Source organism: Podarcis vaucheri (assembly GCF_965113315.1).
Source record: "Podarcis vaucheri genome assembly, chromosome: 8".
Taxonomy (NCBI): Eukaryota; Metazoa; Chordata; class Lepidosauria; order Squamata; family Lacertidae; genus Podarcis; species Podarcis vaucheri.
Window position 1 is genome coordinate 5190433 of NC_138766.1, and position 25073 is coordinate 5215505.

General features: G+C 45.2%; 1 protein-coding gene across 2 annotated transcripts; it reads right to left on the bottom strand.

The window, feature by feature from the left end:
* Window positions 1-591: 591 nt before the first annotated feature.
* Window positions 592-24166, bottom strand: STING1 (stimulator of interferon response cGAMP interactor 1). Of its 2 annotated transcripts, XM_082234586.1 has the most exons (8): window positions 20750-21596; window positions 18576-19967; window positions 15884-16133; window positions 6533-6716; window positions 5952-6060; window positions 4549-4787; window positions 3446-3632; window positions 592-1015 (listed from the first exon to the last, which is right to left on the bottom strand). In XM_082234586.1, the coding sequence occupies exons 3-8, from the start codon at window positions 16126-16128 to the stop codon at window positions 828-830; spliced, it is 1152 nt and encodes a 383-aa protein (XP_082090712.1). In that variant the 5' UTR covers window positions 16129-16133; window positions 18576-19967; window positions 20750-21596; the 3' UTR covers window positions 592-827. The 2 variants fall into 2 exon arrangements, with proteins under 2 accessions (XP_082090712.1, XP_082090711.1); XM_082234585.1 differs by lacking the exons at window positions 18576-19967; window positions 20750-21596 and adding an exon at window positions 23945-24166.
* Between the last annotated feature and the right edge of the window lie 907 nt (window positions 24167-25073).

The window sequence follows — 25073 nt, forward strand, 5'->3', positions numbered from 1 at the left end:
TCCTCCGGATTACTCTTTTGGTAATGATTCAAAACAATCATTGGTTGCTAGGAGAGAAACAAACAAACAAAACCTGGACATATCTTTTTAGTAGCTTTTAGGTATGAAGTCCTCACAGATTTCATGGTACAGTGGTGCCTCGCAAGACGAAAAGAATCCGTTCTGTGATTCTCTTCATCTAGCGGTTTTTTTGTCTTGCAAAGCAAGCCCATTGACGGATTAGCGGATTAGCGCTATTAGCGGCTTATCTGCTGATCGGATCAGCTGATAAGCAGATTAGCGGCTTAGAAAAAGGGGGGAAAGGAAAAAAAAACAGCAGGAACTCGCAAGACATTGTCGTCTTGCGAAGCAAGCCCATAGGAGATTCGTTTTGCGAAGCACCTCCAAAACAGAAAACTCTTTCGTCTAGCGAGTTTTCCGTCTTGCGAGGCATTCGTCTTGCGGGGCACCACTGTATCTTAGAAAAATAGGCCTTGATATTAAGTCAGGGGGGGAGCTGTTTTCTTCTCTCATCACCTTTGTCCATAATATTTGGAACAACTTTGAAGAGGCAGAAGGGAGAAAGGCATTAAAGGAAGCCACACCTTCATATGAAAGAACAATCCATAAATGTTTGTCTTATTTCAACATATCTCCATGCCCACAAAGTCTCAGAGGTGGCCCTGCCTCAATTTTTACCAACCTCTTCATGCTTTCTAAAAGGGTTTTAGGTCTTGTTGGGGTCAGTCTGCATGTATTAAAATTTGGTACTATTAGGTTTCATCTGGAAGCAATCCTCATGATTTCCACAAGAAGGGACATGGAGCTGTGAGATGGGGGCCATTATTTCAGTAGCCAGAACTATGCAAAGACATGGGATGATCAGAGCCACTAATGAGGAGCTGAGTCCCGTATGATTCGGCATTATGTATGCTGCCTTCATACTTTTCATCCATGGTGTACTCCTCCTGGAGCTCCTGTTCCATGTGTCTTAGGATAGCCTTGGACAGGAAGTGCTTGTCATTTTCTTCTGAATCTGGGAAAACAAAACCAGTTGTGACTGCACTGGTCTTTTCATAGGAAAATGTGAAGCCCTGCAGCTAACTGCTAGAAGAGCACTCTCAGTTGCATCAAGACAGATAGCTGTGTTATCTTTTCAAGTCTATCTATTACTACCCTGATTTGATTTGATTTTGCCTCAGAAACTTTAGGTAGAGTGTGTGGTAAAGATCTATGTATCAACAGCACCATCCTGGTGGAGCTGCAGCCCTTGAATTGCCAACTACACCAACAATCATTTCCCAGGAGCTGCATAGATCTCTAAGGTAGATCTATAGCATGATGAAGATCTCACAATATGCTTGCAGGAAGCCGGAGTACAGAACTCGCATGTTAGAAAAGCCTCATTAACTCTGCAGCAGGTGGTCTCAAAATTTTGTCACAGCACACAATCCCTAATCCAGAAAACAATGATGTTGACTTCCGTCTGTGTGTTTCAAGTGCAATCTTTTCCACTCCTTTACAAAGTTAAAAACCAAAGTGCTAGAATGGCACATTATATTCATGCTTAATTTTTAACTGCCACTGACCCCTTGTTGGAGGATATCCAACGAGGGGTCTTCCTTTCTAGGAGGTTTTCTATCTTGCCCAAACACTGTATAGGTTATTTCTTATCACATGGTTGAGAAATCCCTTGTGCACTTTCGTTTTGTCATAATATAGGTAAGCCTGCCATCCTTCCACTTAGTTTTTCTTGGAAATCACTAACAGATTCTCTTCATGCAGCTCTGTGTCACTTTAGGTTACGTTTCCTTTCTTATCCAATTATTTTCTTTAGTTGTCAAGTCCCCCCCTTCAGTTTCGACCTGGGTCTTTGTTTCCGGGCTGCTGCTGCTACTCGAGTCACGTCCAGGGCTTTCTGTCACGGAAGGAGTTTGGGCCCCTTGCGCTCGGTTTCTACCCTCTCCGGCCCCCTTCCAAATTGTCAGGGGTTTGGTAGGGAGACCAGGCAGCACTGTGGGGTGCTTTTAGAGGCTCTGGTTTATCTCCAGAGCTTTTGGGGAGGTGTGGAACCCACGCCTTACTCCTCTCTCCCTCTGCAGTAGCCTGATCTCACTCAGAGCAAGCGTAACGAGCTGTGATCTCTTTGTGTGGTAGACCGGAAGTCTGAGTTTTTGATATATGTTATCTCATAAAAAATATGTCTTGTTCTTATTAAGAGAAATTCAAAAGGCAAAAATGAAATATGCCAGAATATACATTTAAAAAAACCTTTCATCACATACAGTAGGTACATTCAGGGGGGGGGGTAAAGATAAAAGACCCCTGGATGGTTAAGTCCAGTCAAAGGAGACTATGGGGTTGCGGCACTCATCTCACTTTTCAGGCTGAGGGAGCCAGCGTTTGTCTACAGACATCTTTCCGGATCATGTGGCCAGCATGACTAAATCACTTCTGATGCGACGGAACACCATGACGGAAGCCAGAGCGCACAGAAACGCAGTTTACCTTCCTGCTGCAGCAGTACCTATTTATCTACTTGCAGTGGTGTGCTTTCAAACTGCTAGGTTGGTAGGAGCTGGGACAGAGCAATGGGAGCTCATCTCATCACAGGGATTCGAACGACCGACCTTCTGATCAGCAAGCCCAAGAGGCTCAGTGGTTTAGACCACAATGCCACCCGCTCCCTAGATTCACAGAAAGCAGTATCATTGTGTAGTGATTTCAGCACTGTTTATGACTCACTGAGTAACTGCTCTAAGGGAATGTACATTTATTTGCAAAAGTATTCATGTATCTCAGTAAAGCACAAGATTGTATGAAAATGTATCTATGTGGTACACAAAATCTTAATTAAAACCAAAACCAAATAACAAATACCACTCCAATATCAAAGGTAGAAACTATACATTCTCTTTATAGAAAGTGTGCTTTCTCACTCAATAATCATAATTTTGATTACAAAAATGTTTTGCAGAATTCAGCTGAGAAAACAAAGGTGAATCCATTCTGTGTGCAAGCCATCCCTACATATCTTCCTTAGTAGGTGAGGCAAGACAGAGGGAGTTCAACTGGCTACAGGTACCCAGGACAAAGATCTCATGGCCGTAGTTCACTAAAAACATCAATTAGATTAAGATGCTTTCCAATGTGCTAAATCTTTATGTGCATTTGTATTCCTATAGCCTTGCTGCTGCACATTAAACTCTCTGGATCTAGGCAGAAATCCAGCCTGAGATGAGAAGAGAATAATAAATCTATGACCTTCTAAAACCACAGGCAGAAGACATAAGAACAGAGAGGAAGCTCTTTCTGAGTTCCCAAAGCACACTGAGATCAGGTCTTTTCTGGTGTAGAAAGAAAGGCTCTACCTGCCACAGGATCCCTTCCTGGAACTAAGCTTGTAGCCTCCTCCTTGCCCCCACCACTCCAAAACAAATAGCCAGACTGTCATCCCATTTCTTACCATCATATACAATGAGCCGGTAGCAGCCAGAACAGTATTTAGATCTCTGTAAGATTTCTTCCAGTGCTCTGCAGAAAAGCTTGGCTTGTTCCAAACGGTCTTGACAGCTGAAGGCAGCACTTTCATCTTGGGACATGGCAAAAAGGGACCGCAGAGGAGTGGCATACTCCATAACACAAAAATGTTTCTAGAGGAATGGGGAGAAGGGCAATCCCAGTGTTATCAGGGTGGCATGTAGACTATTGCTTGAGGAATTGCTGGTTGCTTTCACATCAGCACTAACATTCTCAGAAGTGTTACTTCATAATCTGTAAAAAGGTAAAGGACCGCTGATGGTTAGGTCCAGTCGCGGACGACTCTGGGGTTGCGGCGCTCATCTTGCTCTATAGGCCAAGGGAGCCGGCGTTTGCCCGCAGACAGCTTCCGGGTCATGTGGCCAGCATGACTAAGCCACTTGTGGTGAACCAGAGCAATGCACGGAAACGCTGTTTACCTTCCCGCTGGAGCGGTACCTATTGATCTACTTGCACTTTGACGTGCTTTCGAACTGCTAGGTTGGCAGGAGCAGGGATCGAGCAATGGGAGCTCACCCCGTCGCGGGGATTCGAACCACTGACCTTCTGATCAGCAAGCCCTAGGCTCAGTGGTTTAGACCACAGCACCACCTGTGTCCCTTCATAATCTGTACCAGAACCTAAAAACCTACATAGGAGGTGAAGATGCCTTGGTCAACCTTCACTGGAAGATAACTATAGGGAATGTGATCATGTCAGTTCTCCTAGACTTCTTTGTAGTTTTTGATACTAGCAACTATGCTTTGCTTCTGAACTGATTAGTTGGCTTGAGAGTGAGGACTCTATTGGGGGAATCCCACTCCTATCTGACTAGATGTCTCCAGAAGGTGGTGCTGGAGGACAGAAGTGATGTCTAGAGAGAATTATTCTGAGGGATTCATGAAAAGTTTCATCTTGTCTCCCATGTTATTTATAATCTGCATATAACTAATGGCAGAAGTTGTTGAGTTTCAGGCAAATTCCTTTTTAAAATATGATAAATTCAACACCTATTGTCACTCTAAGACTTTTTTTAATACAGAAGCATACCTCTTTGTTTTCACCCAGTATCCCATAGATACTATTTTTGTAGTTTCTTTTTTTAATGCCAGCAACATCCATGTTCAATTCTGGGAGATTCTTTATGAAGTGAATATGACTGTCAACCGTCTGCAGGTCATCACACACATCGCAGCTCAGGGGAATCAATATGTGCAATTTCCAAGTCTTCTCACAATTCAGCAAATGGCTGTTGCTTTGGTTGAACTCTCTAATCCGATCTTTGAGGCCTTCAAAACAAAACCGCATTAAGGAAAGACAGCTGGATGGAGACAGTAAGATTACATTAGTACTTTAAGAAGCTCCTCACTTTCTCTATAGCCAGGGACGGGAATTTGCAGAGCATCTGTACACATGCAATGGAATTCTGTACTGTTTGTCAGATTCTCCAATTTTTTGCTACAAAGACAAAAATGGGAGACTCTGACAAATGGTACAGAATTCCTACACTGATGTGAATGGGAAAGCACAAGTATGCAGAAGTTCCCTGTATGAGTTCTATCTGCCTGAGCAGTCATATACTCATGACCAGTGCTTTTTTTCTTTAAAAAATGTTTAGGGGTACTCTGATTTCCCTACTCATATTGAAATACTGCCCCTCAGTGAGGCCAAACCTAAGATTCACAAAATGTTTAGGGGTATGCGTACCCCCAGAAAAAAGCACTGCTCAAGACACTGCACTCTACAGAAAACAGGCATATTCTGCTGTTGCCTCTGTGCTGTGGATCACTCTTCCCTCTGCCCTATGCGAAGCAACAACCACCAGTTGTTTGTCTTGGGAAAGCTTCCCTTCACCCATAAGATTGCGCCATGTTTTATGTGTTTGGAGTCCTCTGAATTTCTGTTTTTAAATAAATAAATAAAGCATGTGTATTGCACTGATTATCTGCAAAAGGCTTCAGTGCTTTTGGAATGAAGCTTCTGCACTCTTTATGACTACATGCCCTTTCTTCCAAACCACATATCACTTTTCCAAAATACAATGATGCACACCATTTACCCATATCTGTCTTCATATTCCACTCTTCTTTGTGTACAAGAGGGGAGACCCAGCTGATCCCAGGGACAAAGCACCATGGTAACTGCTGAGTGATTTTATTCTACTGAACCTTTCCGCATTTTTTCTATTTTTTGCTCTTCCATCGGATCAGAACAGGACATTGTATGGAGATTTGGAAATATAATAACTGCTACCTTAGACTTAGTAGCTAATGTAACTAACTGCTTTTGTGGTGGGAATCCACCACAATACCAAAATAAATAATAAAAATTCATGATATAACCTACTAGTGTATACATATTGAATCTGAATTTCTTTGGTGCAGAATTCTGGACATTATAATTCATTTTACATCACTGGCTAATGGAGAAGACCACTCACAATGGATACTCACCAGGCAAAATGAATTTTAAATACCCAACGTAATATGACCAGGCAAGTCCTTGTGCAACATTGCAGTTGTTTCTCTCATACATTTCAGAAATCTCGGCAGCTGATGGATGCTGCAGATAGAAAGGAAAAAGCTGTAATCATACGTTACCACGTGCAAAGCACAGCTCTCATCCCACCTCAATTGACTTCTGTTATAAAGCTCAGGGAAAAGCAGAACCCAGATCTGGGACAACAACTTGCTGCACAAGTATGAGGCATGATAAGATGCAGCAGGCCATAGAAATACATGTTAAAAAGCCACTTCCCAACATTCTGCCACTCTAGTCACGTGACTACTCAGTTGTAGAGTGGACTCATATTGAGATGGACCACCTTTAAGGTTTGGAGGCCTTGCAAAGATTGATAGGCTAAGACTTGCACCTAGGACAGGGCCCACATATTATAGGCTTCCTGAGAAGTGTAACTTGATTCATTTATTTAGATACATTTAATACAGCTTTCCCACAAAGCAGCTTACATGAAACAGCAGGGAATCAACTATTAAATGAATTAAAAGATTGCTTAATGACCCATGACTGCTACCTGAAGGTCAAAGACAAAGTTTAAAAGTTGGCAGAAGCACACAATGATCAGGTTCCGACACACTGGAAGGCCAGATTCTTTGAGGAGATGCAGATAGGCTACTCCACACAGCAGGAGAAACAGGAAAGAACGTTTGCGTAGCTCTAGGCAAGCATTCAGGGCCCTTAAGTAGCTCCCATGGTACCTATGGGAAAGAGGTGATATAATGTGACGGAACACCACAAAGTGCCCTCCTTCCTGAGACCACTCTTTTGCACGGATGAGCCAAACATCCTATTACAACCTCCCTTGACCCCAAGTATTTCAGTATTCTGTGTGATTACTCTCCACACAATAAGCATTCACAACTGAAAAGGTCTACAAATCCTTGCAAACGGCAGGCAGGCATGCTACCACATCTGGTGTCAGAGTGTGGGGTACCTAATGGAATGGACCAGAAAACCAGTCCTCATCCATGGAGATGTAGACCCAAGGACAGCGCTGAAGTGAAAACAATGCGGCTTCAGAGGTGAAAGTGATGATCTGTCAGAACTGCGCCGAGTGATAAAAATGGTCTCTTCCTTGGAACTCTGTTGCAACCCAGTTTTATCGCTCCAGGTGTTTGGTGCATATATAGAAGGGGGGAGGGAGGGAGAATTCCTGGATGCCAAGTTTGGGATAAGTACTTTTTGGTGAGAGAACCCCAGCAGAGATTTAAAGTGTGGGATTATAGGCTATTAGACTTTTTCAAAATATGTGCCCTTCCAAGTGAGTTCTAAAATGTCCCCTTAAAAGTTCCTTAAAAGGTTTCCCTCTTTCCCCAGCATAGGAAAAGACCAGACATTTGGTAAGTTAAAAAATGGTTTACTTACAAACTCTTCAAAGGTCAGGTTGATGTGCGTCAAAGAAAACTTGGCTTAGTTGCAAAGTGGTGAAAGTCGTGGGGGTGGGGAGAGATTTCAGTCAGAAGACGGGGGGGCGTCGTTCCAGCACCTTTTAAAATTAATTATCCCCCCCCCCTTCTGCTTACCCAGTAAAGGAAGTCCCCAGACTGATTGATCTGCCCAATCACCATTGGAGTCCCTTTCCTGTGATTCTGTGAAGGAAATCCCACCCACTCTTCCTTCCTGCCCAGTGCTCCTTTTGCTCGAGATTCAAAATGCCGCCTGGTGCCTGAGCGTGAAGGAGTGAGGACCAGGGGTCCACCTGGGTCCACTTTGGAGAGCCAGGCTGGAGCCAAAATCTAAAAAAAGACATTTCTCTCTCCCCTGCTTGCCCCTGCTTGCATAAACAATATTTTTGCAACACAGCGAGTTTGCAAGAGGATGCGGTCAGGGGATTTTGGAGCTGTTCTGAGAAACTGTTCGTTTGCCCAGGATATCTAGCCCACCACAAGGTTCTAAGCCGAGCAACCTGTTAAAACCACAAAAGAGGAGGGGGTCAAGGAGCATTTACTGGAACCAGTAAAAGGGGTCAGAAAGATTTTAAACTCGCAGCGCCACCTAGTGTATAATGCAGTCTGGAACCGAAAGACCAACATCAATTATTTAATTGGTTGAGCTTCAATGAATATGCATAAAGGGGAATGTTTGAGGGCTGGGTCAAGGGTTGAACCATTGTTTTGCCTAAGGGGATAAAAACTGTTTGCCCCTGGTGTTCGGGGGCATTTTCTCTCATTTTGGCAGCTGAATGCACCCCTTTGCTTTGCTTGTCTGACAAATAAACCAAAGTCAATAAAACTTTTGTAATTAAAATATTGCTGCCTGGATTTTTTTCCATTCTGGTCTGTATTCTGAAGTCTCTAACATTTCTGGTGCTTGCGTGACTCGGATGGGGACCTTAAGTCCTCAAAAAGACCAGAAGGCAGCTCCCTTGTCCTTTTCTAGGCAGGACACAGGGGAAGGGCCAATAGGCCGCTTATCCTGGCGCCACCGAGGCTTTTCTTCGGAGGAGGGCGAAGCCAATTTGACCCTTCTGCTGGATCCTGGAAGAGAAGGCAATGGATTGAAGGACCGAGCTTGACAGGACAGGGCAGAGTCCAGCCGGCTGGTGAGTACATGACAAAGGGCCCTGGGGACAGAGGAAGACAGAGACCCCCTTGTAATTAAAAAGGGGAAGGGGCATCCTGATCACATGCCCAAGCGTGTTTGGTGGCAGTAAGGGAAGGATTGGCCCCTGATACCCACCCACGCTTAAGGATTTAAAGGAAGGCAAAAAGGAAAAAAAGAGGGGGAACCGGGAGGCTAGTTTGTGTGGTGCAGCGTCCAGTGAAAGAGGCACTTGGTGCGTGTGTATGTGTAACCCCAGGGTATTCCCCTGGGGTAGAACCAATAAGTATTGCGCTTCCCAGCAGCGCGAGTTTGACTGGGCGAGGAAAATTGGGAAGTTTATGTGTGTTTGTTTGGTGTTTGGGGACGCTGCACAAGGGCCATATTAAATATGGGAGGGAGTGGCTCAAAAGGTCTAATAACTCCCCTAAAGTACATGCTGAACAATTTCAAAAAAGGATTCAGCGGAAACTATGGCGTTGTGATGACGCCAGAACGCTTACACACTATGTGTGAACTGGACTGGACACAGCATTGAACTGGGAAAAAACATAGAGGCCCTAGCTGGGACAGGGCAACAAGGAGTATCTTTTGAGGCTGAGTAGTTACTTAGAGAAGAGTTTCAGACTCAGATTCAGATTTGGGAGCGATGGAGGGGATCGCTCCAGAGATCCCTTAGGTTATCCAAGTTAGTATACAGAACCAGAGTGCATACAAAGCTTTCAGATCTCTGGACCTCAATGAAGGCAAGAGTTCAGCCAGGCAGAGCTGGAGGGTTCTCTGCTGAGCTGTAAGTTTGATAGTAAGGCAAGCCTCCTAGTTTCTCCAAAGCCCATCACTGAACTGGGAAGCACATGAGCCTTGCAGACCTCCAACAGTTTTGATCCCTATAGTAAGTACAGCTTGACCAGGGAGGGCAAGCTAAATCCCAGAACTTAGCTAGGGAAGAGCTGGGTATCTATGTGACCAGCGGCAGTTTGGAACACATCAGGGAAACCACCAGTAGTGCCCTAGTTTCTCTGATGACCAGTGAGAGGTGGTCTATGGTTAGGGAATAAGAAATGGTTTTAGACCTATAGCAGTTATAGCTGAGACAGGGAGGTCAATTTAATTGCTGTCCTTAACCAGGCACCAGCTGGATGGCTCAGTGCTCAGGTGTGTCTCAGAGAACACTGCAGCAGACCCCTGGTTTGAGACTCAGGCAGAGAAACCTCAAGAGAAGACCTGCATCTTTGTGGCCACCACAGTTGACAAGTTAGTTGCCACAGAAAAAGGATGAGGGAACAGATGAAAAAAAAAAAAAAAAAAAAACACAAAAAACTGCATAAAACTAAAAGAGGAAGAAGAACTTTCTCCATTTAACTTGCATGAGTTTGTGAACATGGATGAAGTTCTAGAGGTTCACGTGATAATAGAGAAACCCCCCACCCCCCTGGCTGAAGAAATATAAGACTGATCAATTCAAAATTAAGGAGCACAGGCAGGAAAACGCCTCAAGAAGCCCATTTACCAGGGATCCGAGGCAAAAGTCCTGGCCCCACCCCCATATGATCCAAGTGCCGTGGTGGCCCCCTTGGGAGGACAGGGACAGCCCCATATCCCCAAAGCTCCACCGCCGCCCCGATATGTGGCCCCCAGGAGCCGAAGCAGGAAAGGGGGGCTGCCAGACACCCCAGAAGTAGACGAGGCAGAGCCTAGTGACCAGATCCTGAACAAAATATACCCCAACCTTAAAGAATTGAGGGAAAGGATGAACAAATACAGAAGTTTGACCACTATGTATCGAGAAGGTGCAGAAGCTTATTGCAATATTTGAGGCAAAGCATTGGGGGAGCACATAAAGCGGTCCAGGTCCACCGCAGAGGCAGGAGAAGCAGAAGTCCTGACCCCCCCTTCGTGTAGTTTGGGACAAGCCACTCCCTGCGCCTCCGTTCACCCTTCAATATGTCCCCTTCACCACCATCCCAGGCAGTTGTGGACTTGCGGTCCTCTATATTTGCAGCGCATGAGGCTACCTGGGCAGATTGTCAGCAATTGCTGAGCACTCTCTTTACCTCAGAGGAAAGGAGGAGAATTAATACACAGGCTTTAGAATTTGTTGGAACGCCTGATGGAGGCATACAGAATTTGGACCCCCTTTGACTTTGAACTCCCTGCACATGAGTTAATGGTAAATGCCTCCCTCATAGGACAATGTGCAAAGGACATTAGAACCAAAATCCAAAAACAGCCTGGGTTCCAGGGCATGTCCAGATTTCAGATCATGGCCATCGCCCAGAAGGTGTTTGAACAAAGAGGAGAGGCTGAGAAGAGGGAGAAAAAGCAGTGGAGGAAAGAAAAGGCAGCAGTGTTAGGCACAGTAATGGCTCACAGGCCAGAGACCCGAGGGGTCCGCCGTAGCCATTCAGAGACCCGCGGCCAAGGGGGAGGAAGATGCCTGTTCAGCAACAGTAAGGCCATAAGAATTACCCCTGTGAAAGGCTGCATGGAGCCAATTGGGAAGCCTGGTCAAAACGCATGTATTACTGGCTGGCAGAAAAGCAACTATGGGAAAGTACACAGGCTGAAACAGGCTTTGCCCAGCCCATTAAGAAGTTTACAGGAGCAGTGGAGGCTTGTGAAGGAGACGTGGCTGATGCTCTAGAGAAGCCCTGGGTTGCGTGGCAGGGATTGAAGACGGCATGTCAGGCTGCAGAAAGAGTACCAAGCCCAGAGGGGGCTGAGTACCAAGCCCAGAGGGGGCTGAGGCTGCTTTGGGAAGTTGTTTCTACGGTTCAACGCATCTGTGTGATGCACTGTGTGTTGGAGAAAGGCTGAAAAGGCAGTTGCAAGCTGTTCCTCAGGCAATGGAGCACCCAAAAGTGGGGGTGCAGGCCAGGCAAGCCATTCCAAGAGTTCTGAGGAGGCCAAAGTCTCCAAGAGTTATTTGTCCTCTGAGGTGAAGTCCAACAGCGAAAGGCATTGCCATGCAATTGGCAGCTGGATGCAAGGCTAACATCTATATTGATTCTAAATATGCCTTCTTAACCCTGCATGCGCATGGCGCCCTATGGAAAGAGCGGGGCTTGAGTGGAGCCCACGGGAAAGCTCTGAAATACGTTCCAGAAGTTGAGACGTTACTAGAAACTGTATGGGCCCCCAAAGAGATTGCTGTAATGCACTGCAAAGGCCATGATAGAGGTTGGGACATGGTCACCAGAGGCAACCGGAAAGCAGATAATGCAGCTTGTGAGGCAGCCCTGAAACCTCCACCAGTGGTCACCACCGCCCTCAACCCAGCTACCCTGTTGCTGGTAGGAGAAGGTGAGGAGCAGACGCACGATTGCATTGAGGTTATGGACACAAGACTGGACCAGGAGAAGTGGCCAGAGGAAATCGATTGGCAGACAGAGTGGCCAAGGAAGCAGCCCGGGAACCGGCCCCGCCTCAGTTATTGGAACAGTGGTCCCAGAAGGGATCTTGAGCACTGCTGACAAACCAGATACTATGTATCCACCCACATGAGGCCAGATGCCACAACCAAGCAGCTGGAGAAGTATGTCTATATAGCCAACCTTTATCAACTGGCGGCCCAGATTTCCAGGAAATGCCTGCTATGCCAAAAGAATAATCCCAGAACTCACTCCAGACGATGTGGAACCACGTTACACCCTTGATGAACAGCAGTGGACCAGCCAAGAAGGAGCAACGCTCCAGGAAGGACCAGACAGCCGTGTTTTTGTGCCCCAACATCTGGCCAGCACAATTATAAAGAATTACCACGAGTCCACCCATTTGGGAGGCCCAGCTGCTAAAGCACACCTTGGGAGAATATTCTATCTCAACTAACTGCTGCTATAACTAACTGCTGCTATATCCCAAAACTGTGCCCTGTGCGCCAACCAAGAGACTGAGACTATCACCCTTTGAACTTCTATATGGCAGGCCAACCCCTTTCGTCCGAGACATCCCCGCCAGTTTGGGGCAGATGGGAGATCACATCACCCAAGAACAAGTGCAATCCCTGTGTTTGTTGTGTGTGTGTGTTTGCTTCCTTTCCAGGTATTCCCTCGAGCGTACACCTGCAGTCCCGCGGCAGTCTCGCTGAGCCGGTTCACCAGTTCCTCTGGGTGACAGCGTCTGGCGACCCCCTCATCCCCAACTGCAGTGAAAGTAGTCGAGGTGATCCCCTGGGTACATCACACGCATCTGAAGAAGGGTGTCTGGACTTGCAAGAGAAATCCTGCTGACCCTCTGAAGTTGATCATCACCTTGTGTCTGACGCTACCAGGGAAAAAGCGTTAGGCCACGGGCAACGAGATCCTGCGACTAATCATCACAAGGACAGTTACAAAGACTTTCTCTTTTCTCTCTTATTTTCTTTATTGACTTGCTAATGTCTTATTGCCCTGACCCTACCGAACCATACCAACCCTATTGGCCTGCTGACCTCTGCTATGACTGGTTTGTCTTGCCGGTGGTAGGAGACGGCATACTCGTAGGCTCTTGGGAACGAGGGTTCAATAGGGAGGCCGCAGTACAGCATCCCACTCTCCCACTGTGGCTCTTTATTCACTGCATTGCCCAGCGCACTTGGATGTGGCTCCTCCGGGGAGCTGCAGGATTGGTCGAAATCTATCGAGTTCTAGACCGCTCTTGTAGTTGTGGGAGAATAGCCTGCTGGTTGCAGGGTAGAGCACTGTACCAACCCCATTTGATAATCAGGTGCACATTAAAATTACTGAACAGGTGCCTGTAAGTTCTGCAGCCCCACCTGTGGTTGTCGTGGTGGCTCAAGCCTCCCAAAATCCCAGAATACTACCTGAACTACTGGGCCTGGTAACTCCACACCTAATACCCTTGAATGTGGCAGGGTATTCTTGTGGGTGCATGGTGATATATGAAGAGGGGGAAGCCCCTTTTGGGTATAATCTCTTGAGGAGACAACACGAGGGCCCAGTCCACCCACAAGGGATTCTAGGGAAATTGCTCCATATAGTGGGTGCCTCAGCAAAAAGGTGGAGAGTCACCCCTGAGGCCCAGCGAATAATTGAATACGAATATCAGTGGGCCCTTCAGCAGCAAAAGAACATTAGGAATGGCCCCCGAGTATTGGTGGGAGGAACTATGGAAATATTGGGGTTGGTGGGTAGGCGTGGTATGTACTGCCCTACTTCTCTGGATACTCCTGTATTTTTGCTGGCATTGGCCAAAGCAGGAAAGAGTTCCCTGGTCTCCCCTGCCAACTTTTCCCGTCTAATGACTGAGTGGGGCATCCATAACCCCTACACGAGGTGTTTACAAGTGGCTGAAGTGGTAACCCATTCTGCCAATAAGTCACCCCAACAGATGCCACGAGTGGACTACCACTCCTCCCACTGCCACTTAACCGTTCCGCCATTGGTCAATGCAGCTACATGTACGCATGTCCTGGCTCTCTATGATGTGGTACCTATAGGTCCATCAAAATGAAAATGCAGAACCATAATCGGTCGGCATTTTCATGATGGAAAGGGGGGAAAATGAAGGAGTGAGGACCAGGGGTCCACCTGGGTCCACTTTGGAGAGCCAGGCTGGAGCCAAAATCTAAAAAAGACATTTCTCTCTCCCCTGCTTGCCCCTGCTTGCATAAACAATATTTTTGCAACACAGCGAGTTTGCAAGAGGATGCGGTCAGGGGATTTTGGAGCTGTTCTGAGAAACTGTTCGTTTGCCCAGGATATCTAGCCCACCACAAGGTTCTAAGCCGAGCAACCTGTTAAAACCACAAAAGAGGAGGGGGTCAAGGAGCATTTACTGGAACCAGTAAAAGGGGTCAGAAAGATTTTAAACTCGCAGCGCCACCTAGTGTATAATGCAGTCTGGAACCGAAAGACCAACATCAATTATTTAATTGGTTGAGCTTCAATGAATATGCATAAAGGGGAATGTTTGAGGGCTGGGTCAAGGGTTGAACCATTGTTTTGCCTAAGGGGATAAAAACTGTTTGCCCCTGGTGTTCGGGGGCATTTTCTCTCATTTTGGCAGCTGAATGCACCCCTTTGCTTTGCTTGTCTGACAAATAAACCAAAGTCAATAAAACTTTTGTAATTAAAATATTGCTGCCTGGATTTTTTTCCATTCTGGTCTGTATTCTGAAGTCTCTAACAAGCGCACTGCTGCAGCTTGCACGGGTCAGCTGCCTGGCACGGTGGGTGCAGGAAGAGAAATGCCTCCTTGCACAATCTGGAGTACAGCTGCTGCCTTCCAACACTCCTTCTCTGTCCTGTGCTGCTTCCTCCTCTCCTGCGTCTGCTGCAGTTGGAAAGAGCAAGGGAGGGATGGAGCAGCCGTAGCAAGCAGCTCAGGCACCTGGGGCAGGCATGGGGCGGGGTGAGCCAGGGCAGGGCGCACTGCTGGAACTATCCCTCCCAGCGCCCTCCAGTTGGAGGGCCACAGAGCAGAGCGCAGTGTGCTTGGCTGGCCCAGCGTTGTCCACAAAAGCAGCACAGGGCCAGGGCCTGAACCGCCAGGTTCCTGCAGGGCAGCTTGCAGCTGGTGGCTGAGAAGGCGGCGGTCAGACGTCAGCCCCATGCTGCCTTCACCTGCAGGTGCCCCATCCACCACATCACTCCCAGGAGAGACCCGAGGCTTGGGTGTGCTGCAGGCAGGGTAGTTGCACCCCTTCCAGCCGCCCTCAGGCAGCCGGAGGCTGGGGAATGCAGCCGCCCAGCGCGCTGGGAGCTGAGCCCTGGGCCATGCTGATTTGGGGCTGAGCGTCTCATGTAGACTGGGAGGTGAACAACAGGCTTGGCTACCTATATCCTCCCAAGGTATGGGAAGTGGACATAGCTAAGCCTGGCAAGACAGCTTACTCTATGGCTTTAACCCCTTCATTAAGCATGTTGGTTATATGAGGCTGGTAATCCCACACCATAGTCTACTAGGTATCCAAGTTCTCATGGGTCTGATGTGGTTCAAACTACCAGAGAGAAAATACTTTAGCGTGAGAAGGCAGGATTCACCTTCGGAGTACCCTCAGTGCAATGAGTACTTCCACTTGCACAACTGGGCTCTCCCTCCTTCCCTGGGCCGCCTGGTGCGTCTAAAATCAGGAGGACCCCCCCCCAAACAAGCCCACAAGGGGAGGAGAGGAGGAATCTGGTAAGCTGCAACGCTTGGGGGCAAGGACCAAGCCTCATTGGGTGAGTCTTCACCTCAAGGCTTATCATGCCTCCATTTCTCTTTTGTCTGTCCTGCTACTGCCAATCAGCTGGCTTTTGGTGTGCTTGAACAACAACTGTCATCCCCACACCATCATGCAAACAACCATCAGTATGTCCCATTATTTCCGCAGCTTTATCACCTGGATGTCACATGACGCAGCTCTTCTGCAAAGTTGCAGGCCCCCTGACACAGTGCTCCAACCTGCAGGGCTGTGAAATGGATGACAATGCAATGGAAGACAAGGTCTAGGCTCTGCTCAGTGAGGCACAGGAAACAGACACACAGGGCAAGGAAGAGGTAGCTCACATGGCGAGCTCGATTTCCCCGAGGTCTGGGGATAAGAGAGGCAGATATGTCGCTAGGTTGTTCCTCCTTATAAGGCATCACACCTGCAACACATACAAAAGCACAAATTGGCCTTCTTATCAAGTGGATGCTCAGCGGACAGCTCCCATCTCTAGCTCCTCAAAGTGAGATAACCAAGTAAATAGCCTAGAGCTGTGGTTCTCAACCAGTGTGTTGTGGCACCCTGGGGTGCCTTGAATGATGGTCAGGGGTGCTGTGGGCAACACTGGCCTCTGTCCCTCTTTCCTTCCCTCCCTTCTCTGGTGCCCTCTCACTTCTCTTCCTCCCAAAGGCTTGCACGACTGTTTGTTGCAGCAGCTGCCCTGGCAGCTGAATGGTGCCTCTGGGGCTGGCCAGGGGGTGCTTCCCAGGCCCCTGTGGGGCAGTGTGAGGAGGCACCTTTCTTTGGGGCAGGGGGAGCAGCTCAGAGACCAGGAGCAGCAGCTGCGGCTGCCCAGAGGACTCCCACGGAGAGGGGAGAGGAGGCTGAGGGAACACTTCACAAGGGAGGGTCTTTGAAAAAAGGTGAGAGGCTGCCAGCTCTGCAAGTAAGGGATGACGTAACTGGGGCCCTGAGCCCCGCAGGGGTGCCACAGACAGAATGCAGTTTGTCAAGGGAGCCGTGGACCCAAAAAGGTTGAAAACCTCTGGCCAAGAGATTCTGAGCCAGAAATATGTTCCTCAAACGCTGGAGTAACACTCAGTGGAAGAATCACAAGTCGTTCCCCTTCCCTTTCTTAACAATGCAGAAGGGCTAGGAGGGCAATAATGGGCTAGCCAGGGCCCATCTGCTCTTGGGGTTGGTTCTCTTCATCCTGCTGTCTTTTCCCCAGCTCTGCTTCTTAGTTCCTTATCCTTTGGAAACCCTCCTGCTCCTGCTTATTAGGGACAGCTGAAACCGCCACCAGAAGTACTGCATAAAGTGGACTTCAGGTGTGAATCTAATGTTGAATTTGAAGGTCCAATAGAATTTACTTATAAGTGTACAGTATAGGCAAGATTTGGGAGATCATAGGTAACCCCCCCCCCCGAAGACATTATGGGAGGCCAGCTTTTGTTTGGGGGACCGGCTTCTGCTGGGTGGTGGTGGTGGCAGAACCTGTTAATTGAGTATTTTCAATGCCACACTTTTAATATTTTGCGGGGGAAGTACCCTTCAGTACCCCCACAAAGAAGCACTGGTTGTGGCTTGTTTCCACTGATGTTTCGGGTGTATCTGATGTTTCCTCCCTGGCCCACCTGAGCTCATTTGGCATAGAATTTGGTATCTGTTTTCCTTGATAAGGCTTTCCCCTTATGTAGGGCCTTGCTCTGATGCTGAGTTGGTAGATTGCCTGCTGTGGATTAATGAACGTATGGTTGGAGACGGCTTGCTGTAAATGTGCATTTTGCTACATTTTAATTGTTCTGATTATATTTTACTGTTGTTGTTTTTTGGTTTTTTTTACTGTTTCTGTAGCCTGCCCTGGGATCATGTAATTTAAGGATGCAATATAAGTGCAATAAATATTATGATGACATTCATAAACAAGTGTGATTGCCTCTAACAGTAAAGTCTCGCCCCAAATAGGACTGTTTTGTTTGAATGATTCATTGACTTGAAAGCAGAGGTCCTGTATGTTCTATTGTTACCCAAGGAATTGTTAATAAAAGCATTATTAAAAATAAAATACAACAAAGTGCCACCAGAAAAGCAAATAGATAGATGATAGATAGATAAATAAATGTGATAATAAGTTTGTTTGTTTGTTTGTTTAAAAGTATACACTGCTTGATTGTAAAAAAGTCAAAGCAGTTTACAAAAGATAAAACATTAAAACCAGAAATATTCACAGCCCTACTTTAAAACATACAAAAGTTAAAATACTAAAATAGATTAAAATCACCTCAACTTTCTAAGCATCTGGATAGGTTGGTCTAAACAGGAATGTTTTTAGCATAATAATAATAATCCATAATAATAACAATAATACAGTAATGACTTGCCTCCTGCACTGCTATTTCATTCACACTGGACCTTTCCTCTCCCTGCAGCCCCCCCCCACCTCAAAATCTGCTCTAGGGGTTTGGGGGATCCTCCAGAGCAGATTTTGGGAACATAGATGATGAGGAAAAGAGGCAGAAGTCTTGCTGCACAAGCAGAAATCCATCCCTGCAGCATCTGATACAGCCGAATAATATTGGTGGCATTGGCCTTTCTCCAAACCCAGCTACTCCTAAATAGAGCCCCTCACAAATAACTCGTCCAGGTTGCCATTTCAGCAGCAAGTTAACTGGCAGCCTCCCTGTAAACAGATCTGCTTGAAAGGCTGGGCTCCATCAGCCCATGCTTCTAGGCTGGAACCTGAAAGCAGCTTTTGGTTTCATTAGTTTCACTCAGGAGAAATGTTCAGCTCATTTTGCAGCCCAGAACCAACACTAGCAAATAATCAGTAGCCATTCTCCCCTGCCCAGAAGAGGTGGGAACTCCATTCAGCCACACTCACCAGTCTGTTGAAGCAGCGTTGTGAAGAGGGTCTCACTTCCTGATGTTTCAGTCTGCTTCTGTTCTGCGGCTGTGGGTGGTCACTGGGCTTTGTTTTTTTACAAAATTGCAGCTTAGGCAATTTGAGGTAGAAAAAGAGCTCTGATTCATCAGCTGAGAAATGTACGAATCAGTAAGACACAAAAATGAGGAAGGGTGGGGTTTGTTGTAATGAATAATTTTATTTGAAGGAAATGGTTTCGATGATAATGAAAGTAAAACTAGCAAATGGAACCTGTCCAATCCCAGTGCCTCATCATAAGAACTCCAGAAATGAGAGGTCTAGCTAACTGCATTGTGCTCCCTCATCACTCCTTAAAAAGACTAGATGTACTAGCTAGGGAACAAAGATTTCCCCATAGGGAGCTGTACAACACAGCAAGGCCTGTTCAGTACACCCTACACTGTGCTCATTTATTTATTTAAATAATTTTTATTAAGTTTTCAATAAAAAGGTAAAGGACCCCTGACTGTTAAGTCTAGTCACAGACGACTGTGGGGTTACAGCACTCATCTTGCTTTACTGACTGAGGGAGCCGATGTTTGTCCGCAGACAGTTTTTCTGGGTCATGTGGCCAGCATGACTAAGCTGCTTCTGATGCAACCAGAGCAGTGCATGGAAACGCCGTTTACCTTCCCACTGGAGCAGTACCTATTTATCTACTTGCAATTTTTGGGCGTGCTTTCAAACTGCTAGGTTGGCAGGAGTAGGAACCGAGCACCGGGAGCTCACCCTGTCACAGGGATTCGAACCACCGACCTTTTGATCACGCAACCCAAGGCTCAGTTGTTTAGACCACAGTGCTACCTGCGTCCCTACAAGTTTTCAATATAACCATTCAAATCAGTTTTCCACTTTTACATTAATCAAAAATTATTTACTCTGTTGAATTTATCTTAGTGCTGGTAGTGTTTTCAGCTGTATACAGTACAGCTGTTTCCCATATATTCAATAAATGTTTTCTACTCTTCTTTAAATATTGGTTCTTCTTGCTCTCTTATTCTATGTGTTAAATCCGCAAGTTCTGCATATTGTCAACTTAAGCTGTCAATCCTCTTTTGTTGGGAGGATTGCATATTTATGCATGCAACAACTGCAGCCTGTGTTTTGTTAGCCCCAAAATGGAAACGGAGCGAGGTCCCAACACCCTGTGCTCTTTTAGACCTGCAGGATAGAGTGGGGAAGCACAGCTGCAGTCCCACCACCTGGAAGGCCAGTCCGCCATCTTGGAGTGCCTAGAACTGTACAGCAGGGTTCCCTTGGGAAAATACTTTGTCAATAGAGTCATAAGTTACATTCTACCTCACCATGAGTTCTCCAGTATACTTAGTGCAGAAACCAACCCCAGTCAAGCTTGCAAAAATTTATCACTTGCCCGACAAGAAATGTTGGAAATGTAAAGAAACTGAAGGTACATTCTTTCACCTTTGGTGGACGTGCCCAAGGATTAAGGCTTTCTGGGAGATGATTTATAATGAAATGAAAAAGGTATTTAAATATACCTTCCTGAAGAAACCAGAGGCCTTTCTCCTGGGCATAGTCGGCCAATTGGTGTTAAAGAAGGATAGAACTTTTTTTATGTACGCCACAACAGCAGCAAGAATACTTATTGCAAAGTATTGGAAGACACAAGATCTACCCACTCTGGAAGAATGGCAGATGAAGGTGATGGACTATATGGAATTGGCGGAAATGACTAGCAGAATCCGAGACCAGGGAGAAGAGTCGGTGGAAGAAGATTGGAAAAAGTTTAAAGACTATCTACAGAAATATTGTAAAATTAATGAATGTTAGAATGATGTTGGATAGAAGTTAAGTGGTTTTTAGCTGTAATACTATAAGGGAATATGAAAAATGGATTACTAATAGGTAAAAATTTAATGATACAATATTTTAAGATTAAAGATTAGGATAAATAAAGAGGGGAAGGATTTGCTGAACTAACAAACTGAACTGGAATACAAAAAAGGGAGGCGCGAGGAGGTCTGGGAAACAAGCTAATGAAAAATAAGTAATGGAAAGATTGAGTTGTTTTTAATTGTTTTTTATTTTTTATTTTTTCATTTTGTAATATCTTGAAAATTTTAATAAATATCTTTTTTAAAAAAAGAAAAAAGAAACCAACTGCTATTGACTAGTTCATAGCTATTTTTAAAATGTTTATTCCATTGATAGGCCAACTTTAAAGTAGTAAAAAAGAAATTCTGAGGCAGGTATATGTTGCCTAGGTTACATGTACACGATGCATGTAAAGCACATTGAAAGCGGAGTATTTCCCCAAAGAATCCTGGGAAGTGGTTTGTTAAAGGTGCTGAAAATTGTAGCTCAGTGAGGGGTAAACTATAGTTCTAGGATTCTTTGAGTGCTTTCAATGTACAGTGTGGACTCACGTCTAGTCCTCTCTCCTTCTCAGCTTCTGGGGAAGTTAACCCGCCCTTCATGGCAAGGGATCCCAGGGTGGGTAACAATAACTCAGTTTGAAAATAATGTCCATCGGTGCAATAATTTAAAAATAACATCTGTCAGCACAGTATTATAAGAACCTATAAAGGCACAATGAGACTACCTTTTAAAACTACTAAAACCATTATATCCCACATCTTAGAATCAACAGCCAGCCTCATACAAATGCCTGAGCAAATATACAGGTTTTGCTTGGTGCTGGAATGTAGAGAGAAAGTGTCACCTGTACCTCAGAAGGAAGGTATTGTGTGAGAGAAGGCACCAGAGGCCATTGTGTCACGAAAACAAGGATTTTCATTTGCTGGTCTTTGATCCCCTGCCAATCAATTTAATTGAGTGAATGTCAAATCTAGTTTATGGAAAGAGTGAGAGAGAAAAAGATATCTCTGCCCACATCATTCAGAAATGTATAAACCTCTGTTATGCCGCCTGGTTTCTGTTGCACTAGTACAGAAACCTTCAGTCTCAAATCCATATAAGACAACTACACAATCTAGCATTTTGTAGATTTATATTGTCGCTGGAGGAGGCGCAGTATCATATGACTCTGTTTCAAAGCTTACTGTTCTCACCATGATTATCGCTAAGTACTGTAGTGGATGTGCTGCAATAAAACAGAAGGAACAAAATAAATAAAAATGGAAAATTACCAGCATGAGGTGTGCAGTGCAGTCCTATATATGTCTACTCAGCAGTAAGTGTAACTGAGTTGATTGGGAGTTACTCCCAGAAAAGTGGGTATAGAATTGCAATCCAATTAATGGTTACTCAGAAGCAAGACCCAGTGTGTTCAAATAGGGGTGTATTTAGTACTTGGTCCATTAACAGATTTTCTGTATGCAACATTAATATTGTTATTTGATTATTGTTTAAGTCATCATTAATTGCAATATTTTGACATGATACTCTCATCCTAATCTTATTTTCTTACATACGCTTAGTTTCCTGTTTATTGTTTGTTTACTATTCAATAAATATATTTACTGCAAAATATATTCTTTCATGAGCCAGCCTGCTGAGTTGAGACCACTACAGTGGTGCCTCGCAAGACGAAAAGAATTCGTTCCGCGAGTCTTTTCGTCTTGCGATGTTTTTCGTCTTGCGAAGCACGGTCCGTCGCAACTGCGCCTCTTCAAGCGGCTTTAAAAATTTTTTTTAAAAATTCCTTCCAGTAGCACCTTAAAGACCAACTAAGTTAGTTCTTGGTATGAGCTTTCGTGTGCATGCACACTTCTTCAGATACGCTTTTTTTAAAAAAAGCGCAAGACGTTTTCGTCTTGCGAAGCAAACCCATAGGGAAATTCGTCTAGCGAATCAACGCAAAAACGGAAAACCCTTTCGTCTAGAGAGTTTTTTGTCTTGCGAGGCATTCGTCTTGCGGGGCACCACTGTATAAGGCTCCCAAAAGTGGTGTTCTGGGGGGAGGACCAGAGAGGGACTTTGGCTGGATCGTAAGCTTGTTCAGCTCAGGCATGTAGCCAGGCAGCCTGGCATAGAACACTATTTTAAAGGGTTGTTTTCCCTCTGCCCCACTGCTGATCAGGGTTTGGATCTGGTGTAACTTTACACCAGCTTAATTTACATGGGCTTGGGCTTACTTTATACCAACCTCTTGGACATAGGATTGCTGTGTGTGTGTGGAATTCTTGACTGGTGTGACAATATAATTGAATAAAATATTTGGTAGTGCTCAGTCTCATTCTTCTGCAGTAATAAGTCTCACCTTACAGTGTTTTTTCAAAGCTTACAAGAAGAGAACTTGAAGTGTTATAGAAATGTGTTGTTTCTGTCATTGGCATAGTTTTGCAAGTTTACCCTTCCTTTTCCTCTTCCTACGATAAAACCCATGACTAATTTCTGTAGATGCTGTATGGATTGAGCAACTAACAAAAAGTAGAAAACCAAAATAGGGCTTTAGAACAGAATCTCACTTTTTGCATGGAAGCAACATGCTGACCACATGCTGACGAGGAAAGATTCAGTTCCTTAAACCGGTTTAGATCAAACCTAATCTGTTCATTCATGTCAAGTTGCGTTAGTGCAGGTTCCATTCCTGGGCAATGTCAAGGGTAGCACTCCCAAGATTCTGAGCCCCCACAAACCTCCAAAGTCTTTCTCCTGTCACCAACAGTCATTATCAATATTGTTGCATGCCATCCCAATCTCTGAGCAGTGTGAAAAGTCAAAGGTTCCCGGCACTTACCCACGGTTCGTGTTTCCTTTTGGAATGAGGCACAATGGAGACTGTGGGGTCTTTATGATATATGGTTTACTTACAATATATACATCCTGACACTATGATGGAGGCATCCACGACATTAAGACCCCAAGAGGGTCTGCTCCTCCCATAGCCACAGTCATGGGTGTAGCCAGGATTTATTGGGGGGCATTATTTTTGGGAGGGCATAACTGAGTTATCTGTGATGCAATTGGTCAGTTAGTTAAGTATTTTTATTTATTTACTTGATTTAGAGAGGGCAGCTGTCCCGCTGTCCCCTGGCTAGGCCCATGGTCACAGCCTTGGATTCAAACAAAAATCAAGCCCCCCCCCCCCGGCTTTTGCTTCTTCTCCAGTTTCTAACTTACACACCCACCCACCCTCAACTCTGGCCTTTTGTCTTTCTAACTACCAGTGGGTTGAGGAAGGCGTCCCACCCCTTTGCCATCCCACACAAATACACTTCCTTTGTTCCCCTTAATAGCCCATCATCTCACCTAGGAGCTAGTTTGGCGATTCCAAGAATTAGAAGGGGGCACAGGCATTCAGACTAACCACATTACCCAAAAACTAACACTACCTTTCTTCTGAGTGGCTCCTAGATGCTTCTGCCCATCTCATCTGATTAGCCAATCAAAATAATCATTACCAGTAGGCCCCACTTCTGCCTCCAGCATCTCTCTTCCATAGAAATGGCCTTGTTGGGGCAGTGGATTATTTTGCTCATTCCCCTCATGTTTTCTCTCTGTAAGAAAGCAATTACAGTGGTGCCTCTGTTTATGAACTTGATTCGTTCCAGAGGTTCGTACTTAACCTGAAACCGTTCTTATCCTGAAACTTGGCGCGCAATTTCCATTCTCATCCTGGGGCAAAATTCGCAAGCAGGAGCATCTACTTCTGGGTTAGCAGAGCTCGTAACCTGAAGTGTTCGGAACCAGAAGCTTTTGTAATCAGAGGTACCACTGTATACAAAAAGGGGTTAAATGCAGTATTCACTATAGAACATAATCCAAAACTGCATTCAAAAAACATGGTAAAGTCTTGGCTTGTTTATTTGCAGGTGTGCAGTGTGTTACGACTTCCCCTTGCTCTGTCACAAGTTCCCCAGACCTATAACTTGTTTCAATACTTCTTCACAAGCAGTTGTCTCTAACAATTACACACACACACACATTTCTATCTTGTCTTGTTATGAGTTGCATGTATTTAAATGCTTTAAATAAAGTTCAAAATACTTTAAAGTGTTCATTTGTTCTATCTCTTTATCCTGTCCCTTTCCGGCTCACAGCTTCAATAATGGCTTTTGTAATTCTACAAATGAAATCGCATACTGTTTAAACTACCATGAAGCTTTCCAAAAGTATAATCATATATTTCCATTGAATAATTGCACATATAAATCTTTCCAAATTGACAGTGAACTATGCTCTTCGTGGGGAGTTTCCTGCAATCAGGCAAGCTTCTAGAGGAAAACAACCATGGGTGGTCTCTTACATTTAAATACTTTACAAGCTCAGGGCAATTAACCCCTCACATTCTAAACATTGATTCTTTACAGAAACGGTGATAGATCAAATTCAGTGTTGAGACCTGTAGGTTCTAAAGTTTTAAATTGAAAAACAAAACGAGTTTCTATCTGCATAAGGCATTTCTAAATGTTCTCTTTCCTGTAAGGATATTCTATATACCGTATTTATGCAACACCTTGAATTTAAAGTCTGGCTTTCCTCCAAGCCAAGATAAAGTTTAGAACTTTCTGACAGTAAGAGCTGTTCAAC